General features: G+C 45.0%; 1 protein-coding gene across 5 annotated transcripts in view; it reads left to right on the plus strand.

Moving 5' to 3' along the window:
- Positions 1–25,470, plus strand: part of IMPDH2 (inosine monophosphate dehydrogenase 2) — a 61,730-nt gene that overhangs the window by 27,060 nt on the left and 9,200 nt on the right. For 2 of the 5 annotated variants that reach the window (XM_029601249.1, XM_029601250.1), the window contains exons 6-14: positions 12,813–12,900; positions 13,897–14,096; positions 14,369–14,459; positions 15,615–15,710; positions 16,920–16,991; positions 18,907–19,050; positions 21,489–21,633; positions 22,988–23,131; positions 23,918–24,001. In XM_029601249.1, coding sequence (XP_029457109.1) covers positions 12,813–12,900; positions 13,897–14,096; positions 14,369–14,459; positions 15,615–15,710; positions 16,920–16,991; positions 18,907–19,050; positions 21,489–21,633; positions 22,988–23,131; positions 23,918–24,001 — 1,064 coding nt within the window. The remainder of the gene's footprint in view (positions 1–12,812; positions 12,901–13,896; positions 14,097–14,368; positions 14,460–15,614; positions 15,711–16,919; positions 16,992–18,906; positions 19,051–21,488; positions 21,634–22,987; positions 23,132–23,917; positions 24,002–25,470) is intronic. The other 3 variants (XM_029601251.1, XM_029601252.1, XM_029601253.1) reach the window with 2 other exon arrangements.

Genomic DNA, 25,470 nt, shown 5'->3' on the forward strand with positions numbered 1-25,470 from the left:
GCACACACATTAAACGCACAGACCGGGGTTTCAATGACCTACATGCACAAAACCATAGCACCACCGGCCAAGAAAACAAAGGCACAAGCCCTCTGCCCAGCCTGCCACATAAGAGCTGCACAGCACGAGGAGGCCACGGCTCTCTGTCTACAGTGCAAGGAGGCCCTGGGAAACCTGGACAAGGCCCTCCCCAGCCAGTACAGGAATCTGGATCCACCGATAGTACCCTGGACCTCTCTATCCCCAGCACGACCCTCCCTCAAATGGGGTCCCTGGGGAACACAGCGGTTTTCATTCTAGACCCAGGATCCTTCTCCTGGGTAGAATTCTTTAAGGGTCTACACACCTTTGTCCACATGCAACTGCCATCAATGACACACATCCTCCACCAGAGGACCCTAGCCTCCCAGGGCCCTCTAGGCCTCCCAGACGCGACCTCCGACCTGGTGCACACCTCCGCCAAGGGCATCTCATCCATAGTGGCAGCCAGAAGGCAACTCTGGCTCCGAAGCTGGTCAGCCGATGCAACTTCCAAGACGAAACTCACGAGAATGCCCTTCAAAGGAGCCCTCCTGTTTGGAAGCGAGCTGGAGAAGTTAGCCGACAAATGGTGTGAATCTCTGGTACCTCGGCTACTGGAGGACAAGAACAAAAGAAGCCAATGCCCCTCTCCCCGATTACCTAAGGGCAGAGGATCACAGCGCTTTAGACCCTACAAGAGTACATATCAAGCACCTCGCCCAGCAGGCAGGGGCCAGTCCTTTTGGAACAAACACAACAAGAGGGGAGCTGGCTCTGGCCCAGGCCCCAGCCACACCCACACCCCACAATTAGAATCAGCCGACCCATCCACAGGAAGAAGCCATAGGGGGCAGGCTTGCCCTATTCCAACAAAGATGGGTCGAGATAACAGCAGACAAGTGGGGTCCTAACCATCATTCGAGAGGGATACTATCTAGATTTCCACAACATCCATCCAGACAAGTTTGTGAAATCTCCTTGCCACGCACCCTCCAAGAGAACGGCAGTGGAAACCACACTGGCCAAATTACTCTCCCTAAAGGCCACGCAACAACAAAATACTGGGCACTATTCCATCTATTTTATTGTCCCCAAAAAAGAGGGAACGTTCCGGCCCATACTGGACCTCAAGTCTGTCAACCGCTACCTGAGGGTACCTCACTTCGCATGGAAACCCTGCGCTCTGTCATAAGAGCGATACAATCGGGAGAATTCCTTACAACACTGGACCTGTCAGAAGCATACCTGCACATCCCAGTCCATCACGAACATCAGCTCTTCCTATGCTTCATGATCCTGGACAACCACTACCAGTTCCAGGCGCTATCCTTCGGGCTAGCCACAGCCCCCCCCCCCCCCCCCCCCCCCCAACATTCACCAAAATCATGGTGGTAATGGCGGTGACACTGAGGAAAGAAGGAATCCTCGTACATCCATATCTGGACAATTGGCTGATCAGGGCAAAATCTCCAGAGGAAAATAATCAGGCAACCACCAGAGTCAAGACTCTACTGGAGAACCTCAGGTGGGTCAACAACACAAACCAGAGCTGTCTGCAGCCCTCCCAATCTCTAGAATATCTGAGAGTCCGGTTCGACACCAAACAAGACAAGGTCATTCTTCCCCCTACAAGGAGAAGAAAACTGATGAACCAATTGCGAAACCTGCTAGGAGGTCTCCACCTAAATTATGGGACTACCTCCAAGTCCTCGGCCTCATGACATCAACCCTGGAAGTGGTCCCATGGGCAAGAGCTCACATGTGACCGCTACAGCGCTCCCTACTGTCATGATGGAACCCGATGTCCCAGGACTACTCCATTCGCCTCCAGCTCCCGGAGGAAGTGCGGAACCAGCTCCAATGGTGGCTACAAGAAGACCATCTAAGCAAGGGAGTAAGGCTATCCCTACCGACCTGGATCTTGTTCACCACGGATGCAAGCCTACGAGGGTGGGGAGCCCACTGCCAGGAACGGACAGCCCAGGGGCAATGGGACAAGGAAGACTCTGGGTGGAACATCAACTGACTGGAAGCCCGGGCGGTCAGACTAGCCTGCCTACAGTTCAGTCACAGACTCCAGGGCAAATCTGTCAGTCATGTCGGATAATGCCACAACAGTTGCCTACATCAACCGCCAGGGAGGAACCAGAAGCCAACAGGTGTCCCTGGAAATAGATCCCCTAATGGCGTGGGCGGAAGCAAACCTACAAGGGATCTCAGCCGCCCACATCGTGGGAAAAGACAACGTCACTGCAGACTACCTCAGTAGAGAGAGTCTAGACCCAGGGGAATGGATGCTGTCGTCCACAGCCTTCCAGTTGATAGTAAGCCGCTGGGGAACCCCAGCCATGGATCTCCTGGCAACCCTATCCAACACCCATGTCCCCAACTTCTTCAGTCGCAAACGAGAACCACAATCCCAAGGGATCGATGCACTCATCCAGACCTGGCCACAGGAAGACCTGCTATAGGCCTCCCCCCCCCCCCCCCCCCCAACATGGCCACTACTGGGCGGAATCATCCGCAAGATAGAACATCACAGAGGGCTACTACTTCTAGTTGCCCCGGACTGGCCAAGAAGGCCGTGGTACACAGACATGCGAAGACTCTTAACGGGGAGCCCTCTCCCCCTACCCCCACACAGGGATCTGCTCCAGCAAGGCCCAATCCTCCACGAAGACCCAACTCTATTCTCTCTTACGGTCTGGCCATTGAGAGGATACGCTTGAAGAAGAGTGGATACTCGAGGGCGGTGATTAACACCTTGCTCCGAGCATGCAAGTTCTCCACATCGCTAACCTACATACGAATATGGAGAATATTCAAAGCCTGGTGCGAAGACCACGACATCTTCAGTGGACAGCCAAAATTCCCATGATCCTGGAATTCCTGCAGGACGGCTTACAGAAAGGGTTGTCCTTCAACTCCATCAAGGTTCAGGTGGCTGTGTTGGCCTGCTTCGGAGCCAAAGTGGAAGGCAATAGCCTAGCATCTCATCTGGACATCTCCCGCTTCCTGAGAGGGGTCAGGCAGATCAGACCACCCTTAAAGTGGACGGTACCCCTATGGAACCTCAATCTAGTACTAGACTTCCTAGCGGTGCCTCCTTCAGACCTATCCGCGATCTGTCCCTACGACTCCTGACCTTGAAGATTGCATGTCTAGTGGCAATATGTTCGGCCCGTTGCATCTCCGAACTTCAAGCACTATCCTGTCTGGAACCTTTTCTCAGATTCACATCGGGATCCATTCAGCTACGCACAGTCCCCTCCTTCCTTCCAAAGGTGGTTTCTCACTTCCATCTAAACCAAACCATCTTGCTGCCATCTCCAGATGAGCACAAGGGCTCGGAAGAATCTCACAGTCTTCGCCACCTTAATGTCTGCAGATTCCTAGTCAGATACCTGGAAAGGTCGGAATCCGTACGAAAGACGGACCACCTGTTCGTCCTTCACAGTGGGAAGAAACAAGGGGAAGCGGCCTCGCGGGCAACCATAGCCCGCTGGATCAAAGAAGTAATCAAGGCGGCCTACGCAGAGGCAGGCAAGCCTCTACCACTACAAGTCATTCCACTAGAGCCCAGGCAGTGTCCTGGGTGGAAACCAAAATGCTGTCACCCACCGAGATCTGTCGGGTGGCGACATGGTCCTCCATTCACAACTTCTCCAGGTTCTACCGCCTGGATGTTCAAGCTCTGGAGGATACAGCATTCGCAAGGGCAGTTCTAAGTGGGCCACGGTCAGCCTCCCACCCAGTTCGGGAGTAGCTTTTGTACATCCATTTGGTTCTGAGTCCATCTGCTACACGCTAGGAAATGGAGAAATTACTTACTTGATAATTTCGTTTTCCTTAGTATAGACAAATGGACTCAGTATCCCGCCCACGGCTGCCGCAAATCACGAAAACCTTGGGTGACAATTCCCGAGAGCAAGACAAGCACGGGTAAGCCACACTTTCCTTCAGCTAGGACACCCATATTTACTGGATGTCGGAGTTTCTTGGTTGAGGGCACTGGTGGTCTCCAGCTATAGTCCACGTCAACCAGTTCAAGTCTATTTCGTTTCTCAAGTTATTCAAGTTAAACAAAGTTAACCAAGTTAATCAAATTATCCAGACACACATATATCCACATTTGCTTTGTGAGGAGAATACTGAAGAGCAAAGCTTCCTGCACGGGTATATGTACTGGTGCTGACGTCAGATTGAAATCTGACTCAGTCTCCAACTGCTATCAGGAGCACACTATACCCATTGGTCCTGAGACCATCTGTCTACACTAAGGAAAACGAAATTATCAGGTAAGTAATTTCTCCAATGTTCAAAGTCAAATGCTAACAGAACAAACTGCCTAGAACCTTTTCTATAATGTATATAGAAATCCATCCATCCAAGTCAAGCCTCTTCCATTACCATCTTTCATCCCTATATTTACTCATACTCCACACTTGGACACACACATCCACATCCACACACCCACAGAAGAGCCTGCAACTCCCATAACAATAAATGATGGGGCAGAGGTCTAAATTGCAGCAATGACACTGCAGATCGCCTCCTGTTGTGCCCTGGTGGGCCCGTTCATGTCTGCTTCTCGAGAGAGAGGCTGACAGCTCTGGGGTTCCTACCAGGGAGGTGATGGAACCTGCCGCAGCCTTCCTAGCGGGTGCAAGCTCTGATCTAATGTGTACCTCGGCCAGACGAGTAGCCTCAGTGGTGGTGACCAGAAGGTATCTATGGCTGCGAAAATGGTCAGCAGATGCGACCTCTAAAGCAAACCTCACAAAGATGCCCTTTAAGGGATTCTTTCTATTCGGAAGCGAGTTGGAAAAGCTTGCCAGTAAATGGGGAGAATCTCTGGTGCCTTGGCTACCGGAAGATAGGAAGAAGAGGTCACAGGGCCCTTCACACAGGAGGGGTTGGGCCAGGGGCTTCCAGCACTACCGGCCCGTCAGAAACCCGCTGTTCCAGACTTTTCTATCTTCAGGAAGGTCTCAGACCTTTTGGAACAGACAACCAAAAAGAGGAACTGGCTAGGGCTCTGGTTTGGCCCGAACTGTGCAGTGAAGCTGGGCTGACCCATCTATGGGACGAGATAGGGGGCTGGCTATCCCTCTTCTGTCAAAGGTGGGTCACGATCACGTCTGACAATTGGGTTCTGGACATCATATGAAAAGGATATGCCCTAGAATTTCACAGCATCCCTCGGGACACATTCATGATGTCTCCTTGCCACTCCCAGCAGAAAAGACTGGCAGTGGAAAAAGCTCCTCAGTCTGAGGGCTATAACCCAAGTGCCCACACCCCAGGAAAATATGGGGTGTTATTCCATCTATTTCATTGTACCCAAGAAGGAGGGGTCATTTCGTCCCATTCTGGACCTCAAGAGTGTCAACAGTCATCTGCAGATAACCCACTTCCGCATGGAAACTCTTCACTCAGTCATAATGGCCGTTCAGCCGGGACAGCTCTTAACATCCCTGGACATCTCAGAGGCCTACCTTCATCTCCCAATCCATCAAGACCACCAGCGTTTTCTGTGATTTGTAGTACTCTTCCGCCATTATCAGTTCTGGGTGTTGCCTTTCGGCCTGACAACTGCATGCCCCCCCCCTCCCCACCACTTGAACTTTCTCCAAAATTATGGTGGTAGTAGAGGTGGCACTAAGGAAAGAAGGGGTCCTGGTGCACCCTTAATTAGACTATTGGCTGATCCGGGCAAAGTCGTCTGAGTCTCCAGGCGACCAGCAGGGTCATGTCCCTATTCCAGGAACTCAGTTGGGTTGTGAACACGGACAAGAGCAGTCTCAAGCCCTCCCAGTCCTTGGAGTACCTGGGAGTCTGGTTCGACACCAAACAAGACAATCTTCCTCCCTCCCTCAAGGATAAGGAAGCTGATGCACCAAGTGCGCCAATTGACTAACACCGTTCACCCCAGGGTGTAGAGCTATCTCCAGGTCCTTGGCCTGATGGCATCAACACTGGAGGTAATTCCGTGGGCGAGGGCACACAAGTCCATTCCAACACTCCCTACTGTCACGTTGGAGCCCACTATCTCAAGACTATTCAATTCATCTCCACCTACTGATGGAAGTATGTTCCCTGCTCCAGTGGTGGCTACAGGAAGTGAACCTAAGCAAAGGGGTAAGCCTGACCCACCGAACTGGGTAGTCCTCATGACGGATGCAAGCCTCTGAGAGTGGGGAGCTAAGCTACTGTCTCCCGGTACCATTTGCCGAGCTGCGACGTAGTTTTCCTCGCACACCTTTTCCAGGTTTTACTGTTTGAACGTCCAAGCCCGCGAGGGCGGTGCTAACTGGCCATGGGCAGCCTCCTGCCCTGTCCGGGAGTAGCTTTTGTACATCCCATTGGTCCTGAGTCCATCTGGCTACACACTAGGAAATGGAGAAATTACTTACCTGATGATTTTGTTTTCCTTGGTGTAGATCAGGGCTTCTCAAACTTTTATCCAATGTGACCCCATTTTAGCACTTGAAAGTTCACATGAGTAGGACGAAAACAGAATTAGCAGGAATGTGGTTCCCCTTTAACAATGTTCTCTTTTTCTTTCCTGCACTCCTGTTGATCCCCTCTCATCCTCCATTATCTCCAGTCAAATTTTTTCTCTCCACCTCCACCCCTCCAGAGGACCTCCCTTTTTTTTTAGCCACCTTCCCTCCAGCAGACTTTCTTCCAATCTCTGCTCCTCCAGCTGATCATCTTATTTCCCCCAACTCCTCTCAGCTTCTCCAGCCCTTTTTGCACCTCATGACCATATCCTCTTATCACCCCCAAGACCTTCCTATAACTCCCAACTTGAGCCTCTATTATCTTTTCCCTCCCCCTCATTTCCTAGCCTCATCTCCTCCCCTTCAACCCTTCTCTCACCTCCCATCTCCTAATCTATATACCCCAGTCGATCTGTCATTCATCTTCTCACCCTCCACAGCCAATCCCTCTCCATCTTATCCCTCCCTTCAAACAGCTCCTGGCCAGGGTCAGTGTCATTTTTTTGTGGGTGCTGGACCAAAGGTGGATGACAACTGGTAGGAAGAGAGGGCAGGTGGACAGGGGGCAACATTTTTCTCTTGGATAGGTTCAATGGTGGGTGAGGAGAAAAGAGCAGTGGTAATCTCCATAAACCCGGGCATACCAAGCCCTCCTTTCCCCTCCCAACCTGGCCATTCACTAGCTCAATGGTGATCTGCAAGTGGCCGCAGCATCAGTAATGAAAGTCAGCATGGGGATCTGTGAGTCAGTGCAAGGCCACCATAATCTCCTTATGCAGGGCTTCCTGTTACCGCAGAAACTCATGCAAGGGCAAGGCCACTGCAGGACCTGTATGTGCTGGCTTACAGGCCCCAAACTGACTTTCACTATTAATGCTGATGCTGGCACCTGAAGAATATTGCTGTTCGAGGCACCAGCTGAAGGTTCTGTGACCCCTTTTGGGGTCCCAACCCACAGTTTGGGAAGCCCTGATATAGATAGATGGACTCAGCATCCCACCCACTAATAGTGCCAAGGGAGCACACACAAACCTCATCCCCAAGGGACTGTGAGTAAGCCATCTCCCTATCCCTGGATTCGGGTTTCTACAAGTTGGCTGGGATTCAGCACTTTTGTCTGAGTGTGGCTACAGTCTCCAGCCTTTGAATTTGTTTTTTTAATCCAGGTTTTGTTGTTTTTTTTTAATCCTTAGTCCACAATGGCTTTTGAAGAGAATACTGAATGGCTGAGATCACTGCTAGCAGGGGAGCACATAGCCATTGGTCCTGCCTACACTAAGGAAAACGAAATTATCAGGTAAGTAACTTCTCCCTTATTGAGGGGACGCACTGGAGCTCCTACCCTGATGTACATTCCGGTTTGTGCCAAAACTGGAAGCCCTCTATGTATCTATTTGTTTTCAGAGTAAAAAAAACAACGGAACTAGTTAGAGGAATCTGTGTAGCATCAGGGTCCAGGGAAGGAGCTATCTTAGCAGCTCTGGGAGCTCCGCGATGGGATTTTTCAGTAGCTTCTCTGCCTGCAGAGACCAGGGGTGGCTCCATGGTGCTGAGTTGCTGGAGATGCCACGGGTGCTGGGAGGAACGGCGTGCAGCAAAAGTGGCATGGCGTTTGGAGGGGGGGTCTGCATCGAGCATGGCTGCACCAGTAGAATGAAACTTGCGGGTGATATGGTCAAGTGCTGAGGCTTTCCCCGTCAGTGCGGAAATGGCGGCCATTTTTTATTCCCTAGCAGTGTCAGCGGGAGAGACAGGTTGAGTCCCCTCAACTATCACTGGTGGTTCCCAGTCCTGCGGAGTTGCAGAGGGGCACTTGCACAGAGGAGTTGTCTCTGGTTCTGGTAGAGGTCTTCTGCCAGTTTTAATTTGCTTTTGTGCAAAGCTTGTTTAGTGGAGCAAACAGCAGGGGATGCTGGCTCTCGGCCCTAGTCTCCATGGATTCTTGGCCAGTCAAGAGAAGCACTTCAGGCCTTTGATTTTCGGTGCCAGATGTTGAACGGATCTGGGCCTAAACACGCTGAAGGTGCAGGCAGGCTTTACTTAGCCTTGTGGAAGGCCACGGCAGCAGTTATTTTCCTGCATGCGTAGGCATGTGCGCACATACTCTCCACGTGGTGGTTACATGAACAGGACCTGTGCGCATAAGGCTACAGCCTAGATTTGAGCGCATACCTCTGCGACCTAGACTTGAACACTTATTTGTACAGGTACTTGTGCATGTATGACTACGGCCTATACAAGTGTGTATTTGCTCATGTACTTGTGCGCATACGACCGCGACCTAATCTTAAGCACGTATTTGCACGTCCTGGACGGATGTACACAAATGCCCGTGTGGCATTGGTATGTGCACAAGAGGCCACCTAGAGCTGAAGTTCAGGAGAGCTAGGCGCTGGGGACAAACAAGTCCAAACGCCTTGCTATCTGTGAGGCTTGCTATCTGATAGTGCCGACACAGAGAATGAGGACTGAATTGCTATTTAGATGCTCAAAGCGATTTGACTATTACAGCTTTTGTCCATGTTGGGACATCCCCCTCAGCCTATGGTGTCTCTGAAGTGGGAGGTGAGGCAACAGTAAATTCTCATCCTTTGTTCCCGAGGGCAGAAGCTTCCCCAAGAGCGGTTGGAGAGAGCAAGTTTGGGCCTATGGGTTCTGGTGTAGATCCATCCTCCTTCTTCTGGGTGGAATGTTTCCAGGGCCTGCAGACCTTTCTACAGGGGTGCCCAGTGAAGACTAATCAACCTATATAAGGATCACATGCTCAGGCTTCCCATTTGTCAGTCACAGTAGGCAAATGTCACAGGGAGGCTCACCCTGGTAATGTTCAAGGGAATGTGGATCATAAGACATCAGAGGATTCCGATGGGGAATTGGCTTTCTCACCTCTAGAAGAGGGAGAAATTGCATATGATTGAGCTGCTTCAGACTCTTAAGATTTTTTTTTTTTCCCACAGATGTCTTGCTGAGTTTGTCTCAGACCCTGAACATGCTCGGTGTGTCCAGAGGTCAATTTAAAGTTGTCCTGTTTCTCTCTCTCTTCCCCCCCCCACATACAATTCAAGAGAAATTGGATTTAAAGAAGGTAAATGTGGCTCTCAAAGTTCTCTGTTTCTGCATGGAAACTGAGGTCTGTCACAGTGGCAGTACAGAAGGGAGAGTTCTTTGCATCTTTCGCCTTGACAGAGCCATATTTGCACATAGCCATCAGGTTGGAGCACCAGAGATTCCTGAGGTTCATGGTCCTAAGGGAACACTTGGTTTCGAGCCCTTCCCTTCAGCTGGCAATGACACCATGTACCTTCACCAAGGTGGTGCTGGCGGCGACCGTATTGCAAAAGGAGGTTGTGTTGATGCATCTGTGTCTGGCAGACTGGCTTGTTCATTTGAAATCAGAGGACCTCTGTCAACAGTCAGTCCAAAAGGTACTGATGTGCTTGAAGTCTCTAGGATGGGCGGTGAACTTAGCAACGAGCTATTTAGTCCTCCTTCAAACTGTGGAGTATCTGGGAGTTCAGTTCAACACACTGGCAGAGAGTTTCTCATGGAGAGAGAGTGCTGAAATTGCAGCGTCAATTAGGTTTCTGCTAGAGTTTTTGGTGCCCAGGATCTGGGACTGTTTACAGGTCTTGGGTTCTATGGCATTGACATTGGAATTAATGCATTGGATGTTTACGCATATGCAGCCTCTGCAGGGGGTATCTTTCCTCTCCTGTTGGAATATGTTATTGGAAAAGTTTCATATTCCGTTAGAGGGGAAAACCAGGGACAGTCTTTCTTTCTTTCATGGTGGCTTACTCGCACCAACCTCAAGCATGGTGTGGAATTGGAGGTTCTGAATTGGGTAATAGTCAGCACTGATGTATGCCTCTCCAGATGGAGGGCAGTGTGGCAAGGTCATTTGGTGCAGGGCCAGTGGTCGAAACAGGAAGCCTCATGGTCTATCAATTGGTTAGAAACGAGCAGTGCATTTAACGTTGCTTGCCTGTCTGCCAAGGTTACACAGTCTTCCAGTTTGGATCCTGTCAGACAGTGAGCTGGTGGCCCATCAATCGACAAGGTGGAACCAAGAATCAGACAGTGGCTTGAGAGACCCGGGAGTTGATTTTCTGGACAGAGCAGCACTTGAGACACTGCTAGCTGCTCCACTGCTGGAGTGAACAATGTTCAGGCAGATTTTCTCAGGTGCAAAAGTTAGACCCCAGGGAATGGGAGCTGTCTGAGGCAGTGATGTCTCATTTATGGAAGATGGGGGGTATCCTGACCAAAATGAACACCAAGGTGTTGCGGTTTTACAGCCGCTGAACAGAACATGGTATGGAAGGAAGCGGAGCTCTGGTGCTGCCATTGACTTGAGGGATTCTTCATCTTCCCACTATGGCCTCTGGTGGACAAAGGATTACAGCAGAGAATCATCCAGGCAATGTGATCCTGGTCGCTGCAGAGTGGCCACCATTGACCATGCTTTCCAGATCTGATCAACATGGCCATAGACAGGCCCCTGAAGTTCAGATATCTGTCGACTGCTTTCCACCAGGGTCCAATATTTTTGGGTCAGGAAGCTCAGTTCTGTCTCATAGCTTTGCTTCTGAGAGGAGACTGAGATGGAGGGGATAATCTGAAGCAGTTATTTCCATCTTATTGCAGGCTAGGCGACCTTCTACATCCTTGACATATGTGCAAATTTGGAGGATCTTAGAGTCCTGGTCTGCTCTTGACAGAGTATAGCTTCAGCCTGTTCAGGCTATGGTGTTGCATATTTTGGCTTTTATACAGAAAGGTTCTGATCAAGGGACTGGCCTTTAACTCTAACTCTGAGTCCAGCTAGTGACAATGGGTTGTCTCCGGAGTAAGGTGCAAGGATATCCTCTGTCTGCACATCCAGATGTTATACAGTTCCTTTAGTGAGCTAAGAACTTGCATCCTCTGGTGTGGAATGCTTGTCTGTCTTGGAATCTGAATCTAGTCCTTAGATTGTGAGAGGCTCGGTTTGAACCACTAAAGAGAGCTACAGTTAAGGACTCTACTCTTAAAGTGGTTTTCTTGGTGGCTATTTGTTCAGCAAGGAGAATGTCAGAGATCCAAGGCTGTCGTGTCGAGATTCCTTCCTACAAATGTCTGATTCGGGGTTATGTTTATGCATGGTGCCTTCTCTTCTGCCTGAGGTAGTCTCTGCTTTCCATCTTGGTTAGACAGTGGAGCTTCCAGCTTTTCGGGATTTGGATTCCTCTACGCCTCATTCGGGGGAGCTTAGGTTCTTAGATGGGAGGTATGCATTATTGAGATATCTAAAGGTCACTTATGATTGCTGTAGATCGCATCACCTCTTTGTAGAGTGGATTACCTTTGTACTGTGGAGTGGCTCAAGAAGGGAAATAAGGCATCTAAGTCTACAATTGTGCAGTGGCTGAAAGAAACAATCATGTTGACTTGCGTTTCTAAACGGCATCTGCTGCCAGCAGGTTTAGGGGCACACTCAACGCGTTCTCAGGTGACTTCCTCTGCTAAGACACAACAGGTGTCTCTGCATGAAATTTGCTGGGTGGCTACTGGGAAGTCATTGCACACTTTTGTTAGGCATTATTGCTTGGATGTCAGGGCTCTGGCTTCCAAGTTAAGGGGAACTTAGGTACATCCCAGGAGTTTGGACTGATCTGGGTACATACAGGGAAAGGAAAATTGGTTCTTATCTGCTAATTTTTGTTCCTATAGTACCACACATCAGTCCAGAGACCTGCCCATTTACTGAGGAATGAGTCCGCTGCTTCTACTGTTGCTTTGTATATTGTGCGGAGTTGTTGGTTTTCAATGCCGATCACTTATGTTAAATTTGGGAAACAAGCTTTCCATTGTCTTTTTGGGTAATTTCACCTTCTTCCAGCTCTTTGGAGGGGAGGGAGTTTGCTTAGAAGTTTACTTAGAAATTTATGGTTGTTTCTGTCATCTTGGCTTGGGTACAGGTCAATACTGAGGGACTGCAGGTGGCACACTGGGTTATGTGCAGGGTCAGTGAAACCTTTTTCCATCTGCTGGCAGGGAGGCAAAACCCAGGAATCTAGACTGATCTGTGGTACTACAGGAACAAAATTAAGCAGGTAAGAACCAATTTTCCTTTGACACTTGTAGCTGAAATAAGTTGAAATACTGTAACAGCTAGGTGATAGACTGTAAGCAGGACAAAAAGAATTTGAGGAGAATCCCAATTTAATTTTGGAACAATTCATGTAGATTTTTTTTTCTTTGAAAAACCCATTCACTCTTTGCCCATTATTCATTTTGTGTTAGATTATGACCAACCGAGAGGACCTGGTTGTTGCCCCAGCTGGAGTAACGTTAAAAGAGGCAAATGAAATTTTGCAAAGAAGCAAAAAAGGTTTGTATGTTCTTTTGCTTAGCTTCCTATAAATGTTAAATGGGAGGGTACCCTTGCCTTAAATGTTAAGCGCCAGGCCATTCTTTGACGCTTATGTCCAGGGACACAAGAACTCTTAGATTTTTTTAATAAAGCATAATTTTTTATTTATTAATACAAGTATTCTTGGGAGATGCTGATGCTATGTCTCTAACAAACTGACTACCAGCATCTCATTGTATACAGGAAGTGATCCTTCTTTTATAGATAACATACAATATTGTAGAAGATTCTAGAGTTACATGACTGTCCAGAGGATAATTTACATTGGTTGTCATGTCAACAGTATGATGTGATTATCCCTAAACTGCCCTGATTACTTCTCCCAGGTGGGGCCCATTTACCATCACTCTCTAGATAGTCCTTTTGTTCTGTTAGAATCTTGCTGGTCAGGGCAATTAACACATTTGAGGTTGTGTTTTTATAGAAACCCCTGAGAAAGAGTGCTCTATTGTGACAGTATAGCCTGCAGTTCCCTCCATTGGCTTCTGCTTTGTGTGACCCTATAATTAGGCATCACCGAATAAAGCCAGCTTCGACTACCTGTCCAGATGTCCTGGGAATTCTGCAAGTCATTCTCAATAAGTCACTTAGAGTTCATACAGCCAGGACAGGCTAAGCAGAGGATTCTGGGGCATTTGCCTTTCTCCATGTTGCTTTTCTGTTCAGGCACACTCATCAATATGCACTTGATGTGAATCAATACACTTTTTCTGCCCTTCTTGAGGACAGCAGCTAGGTGTCTCCATGCATACTGTAAGTTCTATGCTGCTCCAGAGCAGGGTGTAGATGTCTTACTGTTTGGCTGACTCACTGCGGCAGTTTGGCAACTGGCCTTTTAAGCTCAAGCATTTCAATTGTACCGAATCTTTAACATCTCATGGCTTGAGATGCCGATGCTGTATTTGCTGGACTTGGGGAAGACTTCTGTGATTGTTTTCTGCTGGGGTTTTTCAGGCAAGCTTCCCATTGTGAATGAGGATGATGAGTTGGTAGCTATCATTGCTCGGACAGACCTCAAAAAGAACAGAGACTACCCACTAGCATCTAAAGACTGCAAGAAGCAGCTGTTGTGTGGAGCTGCCATTGGGACCCACGAAGATGACAAATACCGGCTCGATCTGCTAGCTCAGGCAGGCGTAGATGTGGTTGTGCTTGTGAGTTTCTGGTTTTAGAATTTTTTTTTATCTCTTTTTAGATCAGCACACAATTCATAAGCTATTTGCTGCTTACTGGACAAAGGTGTCTGACACCTGATACTGCAATAGTGTTTAAGTGAAAAAAGAAAAAAAAAATCTAGTGCAGTGGACTGTGAGATCACTGTTTTAAAGATGCTCCATATACATACTTCAGATTTTGTTCAACCTAATTATATAAACGAAACATGACTCTACTTTTTTACATTTTATTTTTCTTTTTTTCCTTCTAGGATTCATCTCAAGGGAATTCAATTTTCCAGATCAACATGATTAAGTACATCAAGGAGAAATATTCTGATCTACAGGTCATTGGTGGCAATGGTAAAAATTTACTGAAAATAGTTTCCCTTCCAGTTCTGCCTGTCTCTAAGACAGAAGTTGCTATAACCCCTCCTCCTCTCTAGGGCCTGATTTAATTGAGCAGTGTTTTTTTACACTAGAATAGGATGAGGAAAACATTGATGCTTAGGTCCATTAATCTGCACTCTTTGGTTGCAAGCCAAGGATCACATGGAGTTACACAAATTGCTGTTCTGTGGAGATTGAATGCCCTTTTGACTAGATGCTTTACACGTGGACGGTGTCGGCATTTTCTGTTCCTGTTCTTAGGAATTTTAACAGCTCATTGACTAAAACTATTTTGGAATACTGAAAATGTAGAATTTCTTTTCACCAGACTTATCTGATATTGTCTTTAGTGTGGTTATACAGAAAGCATTAATTTGTGATGGAAATGGAGAACATGAGTTCAGGATGCATGGGGCTCCATGCTGAGGGAATTTATAGTTCAAATCTCTGGAGGAAAAGAGGGTTTGAGATAAAACCTGCTAGATAGTTGAATATTTAGAAGGTAGCATTTTTTCCATAGAACAGAGAGCTTCAAACACAGCACTCATATGAAGCTGAAGAGGGGAAGGCTCCAAAATCATGTAAGAAACCCTTTTACTAAGGATAGATAGCTGGAATAGATTTTTGCCAGAGGTAGGAGCCAAAACAGTGGCAGCATTTTTGATTGCATGGGATTAAAAAAAGAAGCTGATATTCCGAAGCATTTCCTTGGATAACTTGAGTTACCAGGACAAACCTGTTCTGAATTTCCTGCCATTCAGTGTGACAACATAGTTTAGCCAAGGAAGCTATTTCCCCAGGCTAAAATTTAGCCAAATAAAAAGAAGCTGGTCAGGGGGCATGGGTTAAATTATTTGGATAGCAATGAGTGCTAGCTGGATAAACTTAACCTGGGTAAGCCTGGTTGAATACATCCGGCTGAAGTTACCCTGTCATGCCTACTAATGTTCCCACTCCCTTCCTTTCTCCATCTAAACTTCTAAGGGACCTTACAGGCAGAGGGGGAGGGAGAGGAGCACTGATGGGAGTCAGCCAGTGATAGAACAGTAGGCAGGTACGAATGGCAGACCAAGTAGCCCTAGACTGTTTTTCACATCTAACTGTTCATATCCCTTTTTTCTGGCACAGTGGTTACAGCTGCTCAGGCAAAGAATCTGATTGATGCAGGAGTTGATGCCTTACGAGTTGGGATGGGCAGCGGCTCAATCTGTATTACACAAGAAGGTAAAAAGGATGCATTATGGTTTTGTTTTGTTTTTTAAGCCCTTGTTTTGGGGGGGGGACATTTTTAAACTATTATAAACCAGTGGCTATGCTTACAACTTGAATACTCTTCTGATATTTTGAAATGACAGAGAAATTTAGAAAAACATCTGCTCTGAATTCTTGTAGAATTTCTTGTAGAAACTAAGGTATTAGAAGCAACATCACCACAGTCTGCATAAACACATGATTTAACGGAGAATTCCCATGCTTTCTCCTCTTATATAAATCCCTATCACTTCACTGTAGAACTGTATCCAAGAGTCTGCTTGGATGCAGACTCAGCTTTTCCAATGAGGCTTTTGATCTAGTTCTTATAGTGGGTTTATATTTGACTTGTCATCCAGGTATCATGGAGAGGACCACTTTGTATTATCTGATCATGAGATTTTTTTTAATCTTCCCAATGCAAACAGTTGTCTCTTCCATTTTGGCAGAATTTTACAAAGTTGGGGTCTACTCCTGCTCATTTTTCTTATTGAAAGAGTGTCCACATTTTGTCAAACTTTGTCAGTGACTCCCTATGAAGCAACATTGTATGTAGTGGCTCCCAGATCCAGTCCCTGTGGGTTGTGAAACAGATCTAGTTTTCAAGGTGTCCACAATGAGCATTCATCAGATTATCTTTGCATTCACATGGTTCAGTACCTTGGATTACTTTGCATATTTTGGTTACTTCAAAAACCAGACTTTTTGTGGCCCTTGAGGACCTGAATTGATGACTGGTCTAGTGAGATTACGTTCACATACCGAGGCATGTCATAAAGGCTCTTAGATACTAGGGAAGCAGAAGGGGAGATAATTAAACCCTTCAGGCAGCAGGGTTGGAAGCATCTTTGATAGATTTTTTGCAAGTGTGGATTATGTTTCAAAAAATGCAGACTCCTTGCATAAGAATTAATACCCTGCAGAGTCTACAAAAATCAGTGTTTCCTCGTGTTCCCAGGAGGAGGATCATTGATACAGAACTTTTCATGCTTTTAATAATGGGATAAATTTAAAATTGGGAGCAAGTGTCACACTGGGATCTTTCCAGATAAATACGAAGCAGAGATTCTTTGGGCTGATAGTGCTGCATTTCATAATAAATCCTTGCTGGCTCTATGCTTGCACTGCCCTCTCCTCTATCTTTCCTTCTTTTATATTTTTTTTTGTTTTGTTTTTATTCAGCTGCTCCAAAGATACCTCCAGACCTAAAGTCCCACAGCCCCAAATGCCCTTCGGCAGTCACGGGCACTTATAGTAAGTCACTGCCCTGTTCCTGCCCCATGCTGTGTCTGGGAGCCATGTCCTGTTTGGCTGCACATATTGTCCTTGTGCTTGATTTTGGTAATTATGTAGTTGTAGATTGCACTTGGGGTTTTGTGGCTTTGGATACTGGTTAACATGAAAAATCCATTTTACAACTTAATTTCAAAAGCAGGATTCTGAATTGTCTATAGCTTTCTGAGCTTTTTAACCTGTGTAATTCTAAATCTTCTGGACTTGAGCTCCCTCAAGTAAACTAATAGTTAAAGTGATTTAAGTGTTGCTGAATTGTAACCTGAAAGATACTTGCTGAATAGTAAATTTTTTTTTTTTTAAGTAAATTTAATATTCTAAATATTCATTTTACAAACCAAAATTCTGTCAGTTATGGTGAATGGACATCTTGGCGGTCTCCCCTAATGACCAACATCTCCATTCCAAAATCAAGTTGGTCTCTCTTTTTTTTTTTATCAGCAAATTTTCATCTTGAAACCTGCTTTTTAGGCATGTGCACGCCATTCTTTGGCATCAGGAATTGGGAGCATCCAACTTGATGTACTAATCAAGTTCTCGGTCTACCTGATGCCAGGGTTCTTATCATAAAGGGCTGGTCTCCATCCAGGTGATCCGTTAGGTGACGTTATTAGTTTGCATTAGTCCACCTTTGATAAAAATGATTTGTGCTTGCTTTTATATAGTGCGAGTCCCTGCTGTGGGAAAGTAGCCTGTGTCCTTTTGAGTAGCGCTTTGATGCCAACCACTGTCAAAGTGAGACCATCTCTTTAACACCAAGTGCCCTTGGTGGTGGTGCAAAGCCAGCCTCCTTTTCTTGCCTGAACGGTTGAATATCCCAAATTAACGAATCTGAGTGTCATGATGCTTAATCCAGTCAGATGGTGCTGCACTTTATAAAAGTAGAGAGCTAATGAAAAATGAACTGTTCCTTGACCAGCTGTACTGACTTCCTGCAGTTCATGTTGGCTTAGCATGGTTAGTCTTGCCCCCATGGGAAGAATGCCAAAAACTGTTGAAAGTCCTCTGTATTAAATGTAACGTTTGCACTTTCTGCTACTAATCCTGCATGTTCGCCGTACATTGCATTAATAATGGAATGAAACATTTCCTATTTAATGGGGGGTGGGAGATTAAAAGAAATAGACTAAGGATTAAGAGCAATTTTCAAACACATTTCCCCAGGTAAATAAGAAAAAACCTAATGGGTGCAGGGGATGAAAATTGCCCTGCCTTCCTTCCTCCCCACTTGTAAGTTAACAAAACAATATACTGAAATGGTAGGGGTGTGTTTTACCTGCACTGCACAGAAGTAGGGAGGGTAGAAGACCGTCACCAGACAACATGCAGAGATTTCACTTTAAAATCCCCACATGCAGTTAGGGCATGGGACCAGTTGTAAAGCAGGTGCAAAGTCTGCAGGTACTGAAATGCCTGCAGCACCAGCCAGCCCTGCATTTAGAAAGGGAAACCGTTTCCCTTTTGAAAACGTGTTTGTAGGTGCATGGATACAGAACCTGTAGACCTGCAGCTTCCCAGGCACTTTGATTACTCAAGTGCTGTATGTATTTTTGGCTACCAGATGTGTGGGTATTCTAACTTCTGACCCCATAAGTCATTTTCTTGGCGTTTGAAAATGTTGTCTCTATAGATGCAATTGCAGCATTCCTAGTAGTCCTTTCCCAGGCAAGTGTCTAAGCCAGTTTAAATATTTGAAACCATATTGACAGACTTTTTTTTTTCCCCCTGTCCACATTTATTCCAGCAAATGCAGAGACTGGGATTTCTCTGAATAAATAGCATTTGCAGCCTGATCTTTTATCGAAACATGAATTTGTCTAACTAAAAACTTGGGTTTTTTGGGTAACTTAGTTCCTTTTCCTTCCCCTGAATTTAGTGTTGGCATGTGGCAGACCTCAAGCCACTGCTGTGTACAAAGTCTCAGAGTATGCCAGGAGGTTTGGTGTCCCTGTGATTGCAGATGGCGGAATTCAGTCCGTGGGGCACATCGCCAAGGCACTCGCTCTTGGGGCTTCAACAGGTGAGGAGCAGGGTCACTGTCTATAGTACCTAGTTTTAAGCAATTATTTCCTGTTTAGTTTGTTCAAATCACTGCCATTTATTAAACCAATCTGTACATCTGAAGGACTGGATGGCTCTAGCTTTACGCAAGGATACTAGGCAATTTTGAAACCCCGCAAGGGGCTTGCAGACTTGTGGGAATATTGTCTGTGTGGACCTGCATGCCCAATTTTTAAAAAGAAACTCCATGTGTGTTTCCCTTCAAAAATGCAGGGTTGGCTGCACTGCAGGTGCACCTGTGTTTCAATAGGGACACTGGCTTTAATGATGCCTGGGTGTTTCAAAACAAAATCCCAGCACTCTGGCTGGCTGTTGTCCTGCCCCCAAACCACCCCCATCCCTCTCCTTTGGCATGGACAGAAGTACCCCTCTTGTGGAGCAGCATAGGTACTTTGACCCTCAGTCGGGGAGGGCAACTTTCCGCTCTCCCCCATTTTACCCAGGTAACTACTTAGTTTTGTTCTCAAGGGCCTTTTGTTTCTAGACTGTTCATTCAAAGTCCAGCTGCTTGATGAATTAAATCGTTACCTTGTGAAAGCTACCTGTGTAATATGCTCAGGCAGGTTTTATCCTACACTGACTAACTGGTATCTGCATAGATTACACTGGTCTACATCAATTTTGCTGACTACAAGATAACAAGTGACCTTTATGTATTTTAGTGTGCCGAATCAAAAAATCGCATCTGTTTCCTCCAGTCACGTCTGGTTTTTCCGCAAAACGCTGTCTACTCATAAACTCTTATAGCAATAACGTAACATTATTTAGATACGCTGAATACATAAAAAGATAATGCGCAGAAAGACATGCTGAATACGCAATAGGAAGACTGCTTATTAAACAGTTTAAAACTGCTGATGTCTGCATTTTATGGCTATATAAGCAGCGTGAAAACGGTCATTCATGAGGCGTAGAAGTCGTAGCAAATTTAACTCTGTTAAATCTGTTTTTGTTGAATATGTCATCCAACACTCGAATAGTTCGTGGACTGTGCCGGAATGATCCTGATATATTCTGTTACATTTGTGGTTTTACAACACCCAAACAAAGGACAAATATATCTGACTTTGTACGAAAAGCTTATTATGCATATTTCAGCGTGAAGAACAAGAACGCTTCCATCAAGACCATGGAACATAGATATCAAGGCAGATGGAACACAAACATGATGGCAGACTACTGCTGGTGTTTACAGCATGACAACCCTGATTATAACTATTCCCGAGCATTCAAAAAGAGAATTTCTCCCTAACAATTAAAATTTACACTATTGTTCTCTTGGTTAGACGATAGACTTGTTTTTTGCATGAAACAAATATTAATTGCTATCGCTTCTTCAGAACTTATTACCCTTGATATTCAACTTTATAATCTTTAATCAAACATTTCTCATTTGTGAAAAAATTTGACATTGCATATTTTTTTACTTCATATTTGTAATTAGCAAAAATAATTAGGTCAGCAGAAAACTTTTTTTTCAAATATAGATCTGGGCTATCAAATGGACAAATTCAATCGTGGGTGCCTGAAATAGTGCTTCCTTAATATTTAATTAGTTATATTACAAGAGCAAAGGCATTGATTCATCTCTGCAATGGGACCCGAGGCATGAATCATCTCTGGGGTCACCCAAGCAAAAGGGGGAGTGACTGGACCACCAGTATCACCCCAGCCAGGCAAAAGGCACCGGGAATAAGGAATCCTAGGCTGAGCACTCAAGGGGAAAATCCCCCCCTTCTAGGACCCTGTAAGAGCTGTGAGACAAATCTGTCTCACTTAACAAAACCTTGAGGTTCCTTTTTTTTATTTATTTATTTATTTATTTAAATTTATGTAACCAATACTTGCTTGATCCTGAGAAAACCAAAAGGTAGGAAGAAATTCCCACAGAGAAAAAACATCTAGAGAGAGAAACGCAGGTTCAACTGCCTTCATCTGCTGGAGACAGAGAAATACTGAAGGGATGCAGGGGTGAGCACTGTCCTGATATAGGATACCCTTTCAGTTTTTCTCTGTCTCCATCTGCTGGACAGGAGGCTAAACCCACTATCTGGACTGATCCAGGTACGTACAGGGAACAAATGCTGGACTAAAAGCAGGTTTCCCTTATGGATGCATTCAAAAGTGCTGACCACAATCGAGCCATGTGTGAGGAAAGCCTGAATGGTAGAGGGAGATAAGCCACCTTTACTATCATTCGGGCCGGGGAGCAAATCCCTGAGCAGTGATGAAGGTTTCACTAGAGATTATGCTATTGGTGCATATTTGATAGAATACATGGAAACAAATGAATAGTCACATCACGCTAATTAGAAGCTTTATTGTAATTTTCATCTAAGTACCTGATATTCTGCTGCAGTGGCTTAACCTGTGGCTTTGTATTTGGGTTGTCTCTAGTCATGATGGGATCCTTACTGGCTGCCACCACTGAGGCTCCTGGAGAATATTTCTTCTCTGACGGAATCCGGCTGAAGAAATACAGAGGAATGGGATCTTTGGATGCCATGGATAAGAATCTAGGCAGCCAGAACAGATACTTCAGGTCAGGAATAATCTGCCTTTGTCCATTTACCTTCCCTTTTCTCTGTCAGAGGTGGGCAAACTACAGTTCTTTGTGTCCATGGCAGCACAAATGTCCAGCCCGCAGTACCTGCATCACTTCCACTGGCCCACAGAAGAGGATGCAATGACTGCAGGGAGTGTTGTCTACTCTCTGCACTGATTCAGTGGCTTCCCCCACCTCACTTATTTGCTCCTAAGCCAGCCCACCCCTGCTCTAGGCATATTCAAGTGTCCTGAAGAAAATCTTAATAGAATGAATTCTAATTTAGAGCATTCAAGAGTCAAGAACTTGTACAGATACAGGTAGGCTCATCCAATCTGCTTATTTTTCCTACCTGTTCAGTACTACAGACCCAACTTGATCTGACTTTACTCTCTTTTACTGCTGAATTCATTTTTGCTTATCCTTGCCTTCTTGAATTAGCACTTTTTGCCTGTTCTGCTTGGAGGCTATTCACAAACATCTGCCATCATTTCTCTGAAGAAATATTTCTTTGGGGAACTCCTGAGTCTAATCCATTACTGCCTCCAGTCCTGACTCCTTTTTTTTATAGAATCTCATTCCCAGTTAATACTTGCTTCTTGTTTAATGTGGAAGACCGAAATACCTGAAATCTCGCCTCTCCCCCTGGCAACATGGACCCAGGTCATTAAATTCCACTTCATGATGCAGGTCCCGATGTTCGAGACATGGTATCCTGGAGAAAGAAAACATTGTTGAATGGTTGTAAATGGGGGTGAATGATTTGGCGGCTCCTGAAGAAGCAGTAGATGCAAAACATCAGCTGTTGTTGAGCAACAGTCCATTGAATTTAAAAGGGATACATTTGAGAAGAAAGGACTTCACTAATAAAAAAAAAAATTAAATATAAAAATTGGGATTATAAATTGGGATCGATACCACAAATGACTGAGTAGTCCAGATGGCCTTTAGAAGGTAATAAGGCACGTCGCCAGGCTTGCTAATGCGGTTCAAAGTAATGTGAAACATATATTCAAGTGTGATAAATAAGGTTAAGTTGATTGGCATGGATGTTTGAAATTTTTTGGATGTGGATTTCATTTTATATATGAATATAATTACAGCAATATACATAATAGATGAAAAGCTTCAAAGTAGCATAAGACTCATCCCATCAAAACATGCATAACAAGACATTGAAACATACTTCTACAGAAACTTTAATATTAGGTACAGCAGTTTAAAGCAGCTATAAAAGAAAAAAATGCTTGTGAGTCAGTTATGAATTTTTAAGCCATTACGTTGGTTTGTGCATGAGGAATCGCAACAAATGTCCTTTTTTTCTCTCCTTCCTAATCTCAATCATCCTTAGTGAAGCAGATAAGATTAAGGTTGCCCAAGGGGTCTCGGGTGCTGTGCAAGACAAGGGCTCCATCCACAAGTTCATTCCATACTTAATTGCTGGGATCCAGCATTCCTGCCAGGATATTGGTGCCAAGAGCCTCACACAAGTCAGGTAAGAAAACACCTAGACACATAGGAGTGTCATCAGGATTAATTGTTGACTTTTGAGTTCTGCTGAACGTCTAGAGTAAATCTTGACAATTTGATGGTCTGGATTTTCCTGCAACTGATGCTGTTTAGAATCTTTTTGTAGGCTGCTGAAGCACTGCACCAATATGAGTAACTCTACATGCCACTCCAGCAACAGTGCTACACTTATATTAATTGTGAGCTACTCTGGTGACATTCTCATTATAAAGTTCTGTGGTTAAGGTTACAGGATTGCAAGTCCTAGTTTTGTTTAAAGATCTAAAGCCACCTAGTTTCTGTCCAGTTTTTAAAGTACTCTTTTTACACTTATGGAAGGGATCCCCAGATTTGAGGGATGATGAGGGCAGAAAACAGAACTAATCTGAAAAAATAGCATGTCTTTTTGTACTAAGACTGTCCTATTGAGAACAGGCTCTCACTGGGAAGTTTCCTGATTTCACAACTTTTGGGTTCTATACCAAAATATAAGGAAGGCCATCTCCTCTAGGAGTCTGAAACAGGTCTGAAAAATTTCTGCAAATCCAGAAACTGCACAGCAGGCAAAACTGATTAATGCAGACTTCTGCAAAATAAAAATGTTAAATTTTCAAAACAAGTAGGAATAAGGATTTTTCAAACTTTTTTTTTTTTTTTTTTTTTACCTCCATTTCTTGCTTTAATGTGTCTTGTTCATTTTGATGCTTGGGGTTGCAGGTACAGAGGAGATAAGGTAATGCTAATTAACACCTTTTTTGTTTCCTGATCTCAGAGCCATGATGTATTCAGGAGAACTAAAGTTTGAGAAGAGAACAATGTCTGCGCAGGTGGAAGGTGGCGTGCATGGACTCCATTCGTATGTTTCTTGTGCTTTTGGTTCAGCTAATCTTTTATGCTCTACTACTATTACTATAAGCATCTGATTTATAGTGTAAGAACTGCATGCTACATATGCATGTATTAATGTGGTAATGCTGGTTTACACAGCAGCCAGTACTCTTGTTCAGTGGTCCTTCAGCCAGAGAAGTCTGTGTGCTGTCACTGTACCGTAGTTAACCCTTTTTGAGGCTGAAACCCAGAAGCTTATTGTAGTTTAGTCAGCTGGAACATCTGCACCATAGCAGGACCAGTGTTGTGGAATTCTATGCCAGAGCAGTTACGGATTACATCTGAATCCAGTAAATATAGAAAAATTCTAAAATCCTAGCTATTTAAGCAGGAATTTGAGAAGTAAGAAAGATGTAATGGCTGAAACCAGCAGCAAGTAAATGGAGCACATTTGGTTTTTTGTTTTGTTTTTATGACTTCAGTTTTTATTTGTTTGTAAACTGCTTTTCTGGCGTTAGCTATATAGATGTTGTTTTTTTTAAAATAAAATATAAAACAAATAGTGATCTGCAGTTTCCCAGCATTCCAAAATGAGTGATGCACTAGAATTTCAGGAGCACGTATGATCTGGCTGTGATAAGAACATAAATTGCCATACTGAGTCAGATCAAGGGTCCTTCAAGCCCAGCATCCTGTTTCCAACAGTGGCCAATCCAGGCTACAAGTACCTGGCAAGTACCCAAATACTAAGTAGATCCCATGCTACTGATGCCAGTACTAGCAGTGGCTATTCCCTAAGTCAACTTGATTAATAGCAGTTAATGGACTTTTCCTCCAAGAACTTATCCAAACCTTTCTAAACCCAGCTATACAAACTGCCCTAATCACATCCTCTGGCAACAAATTCCAAAGCTTAATTGTGCATTGGGTGAATTTTCTCCGAATAGTTTTAAATGTGTTACTTGCTAACTTAATGGAGTATCCCCTAGTCATTCTATTATCAGAGTAAATAACAGATTCACAACTACCCGTTCTAGTTCTCCCATGACTTTAAAGGCCTCTATCATATCCCCCCTCAGCCATCTCTTCTCCAAACCAAACAGCCCTAACCTCTTTAGCCTTTCCTCATAGGGGAGCTGTTCCATCTCCTTTATCATTTTGATTATCCTTCTCTGTAACTTCTCCAGTGCAACTGAATCTTTTTTGAGATGCAGTGACCAGAATTGTACACAGTACAAAGGTGTGGTCTCACCATGGAGCGATACAGAGGCATTATGACATTTTCTGTTTTATTCACCATCCCTTCCTAATTCCTAACATTGCTTTTTTGACTGCTGCAGCACACTGAGCCTACAATTTCAATGTATTATCCATTATGCCTAGATCTTTTTTCATGTGAAGTAACTCCTAATATGGAACCTAAAATCGTGTACCTACAGCATGGGTTATTTTTCCCTATATGCAACAACTTGCACTTGTCCACATTAAACTTCATCT

Source organism: Rhinatrema bivittatum, chromosome 4 (assembly GCF_901001135.1).
Source record: "Rhinatrema bivittatum chromosome 4, aRhiBiv1.1, whole genome shotgun sequence".
NCBI classification, from domain to species: Eukaryota; Metazoa; Chordata; class Amphibia; order Gymnophiona; family Rhinatrematidae; genus Rhinatrema; species Rhinatrema bivittatum.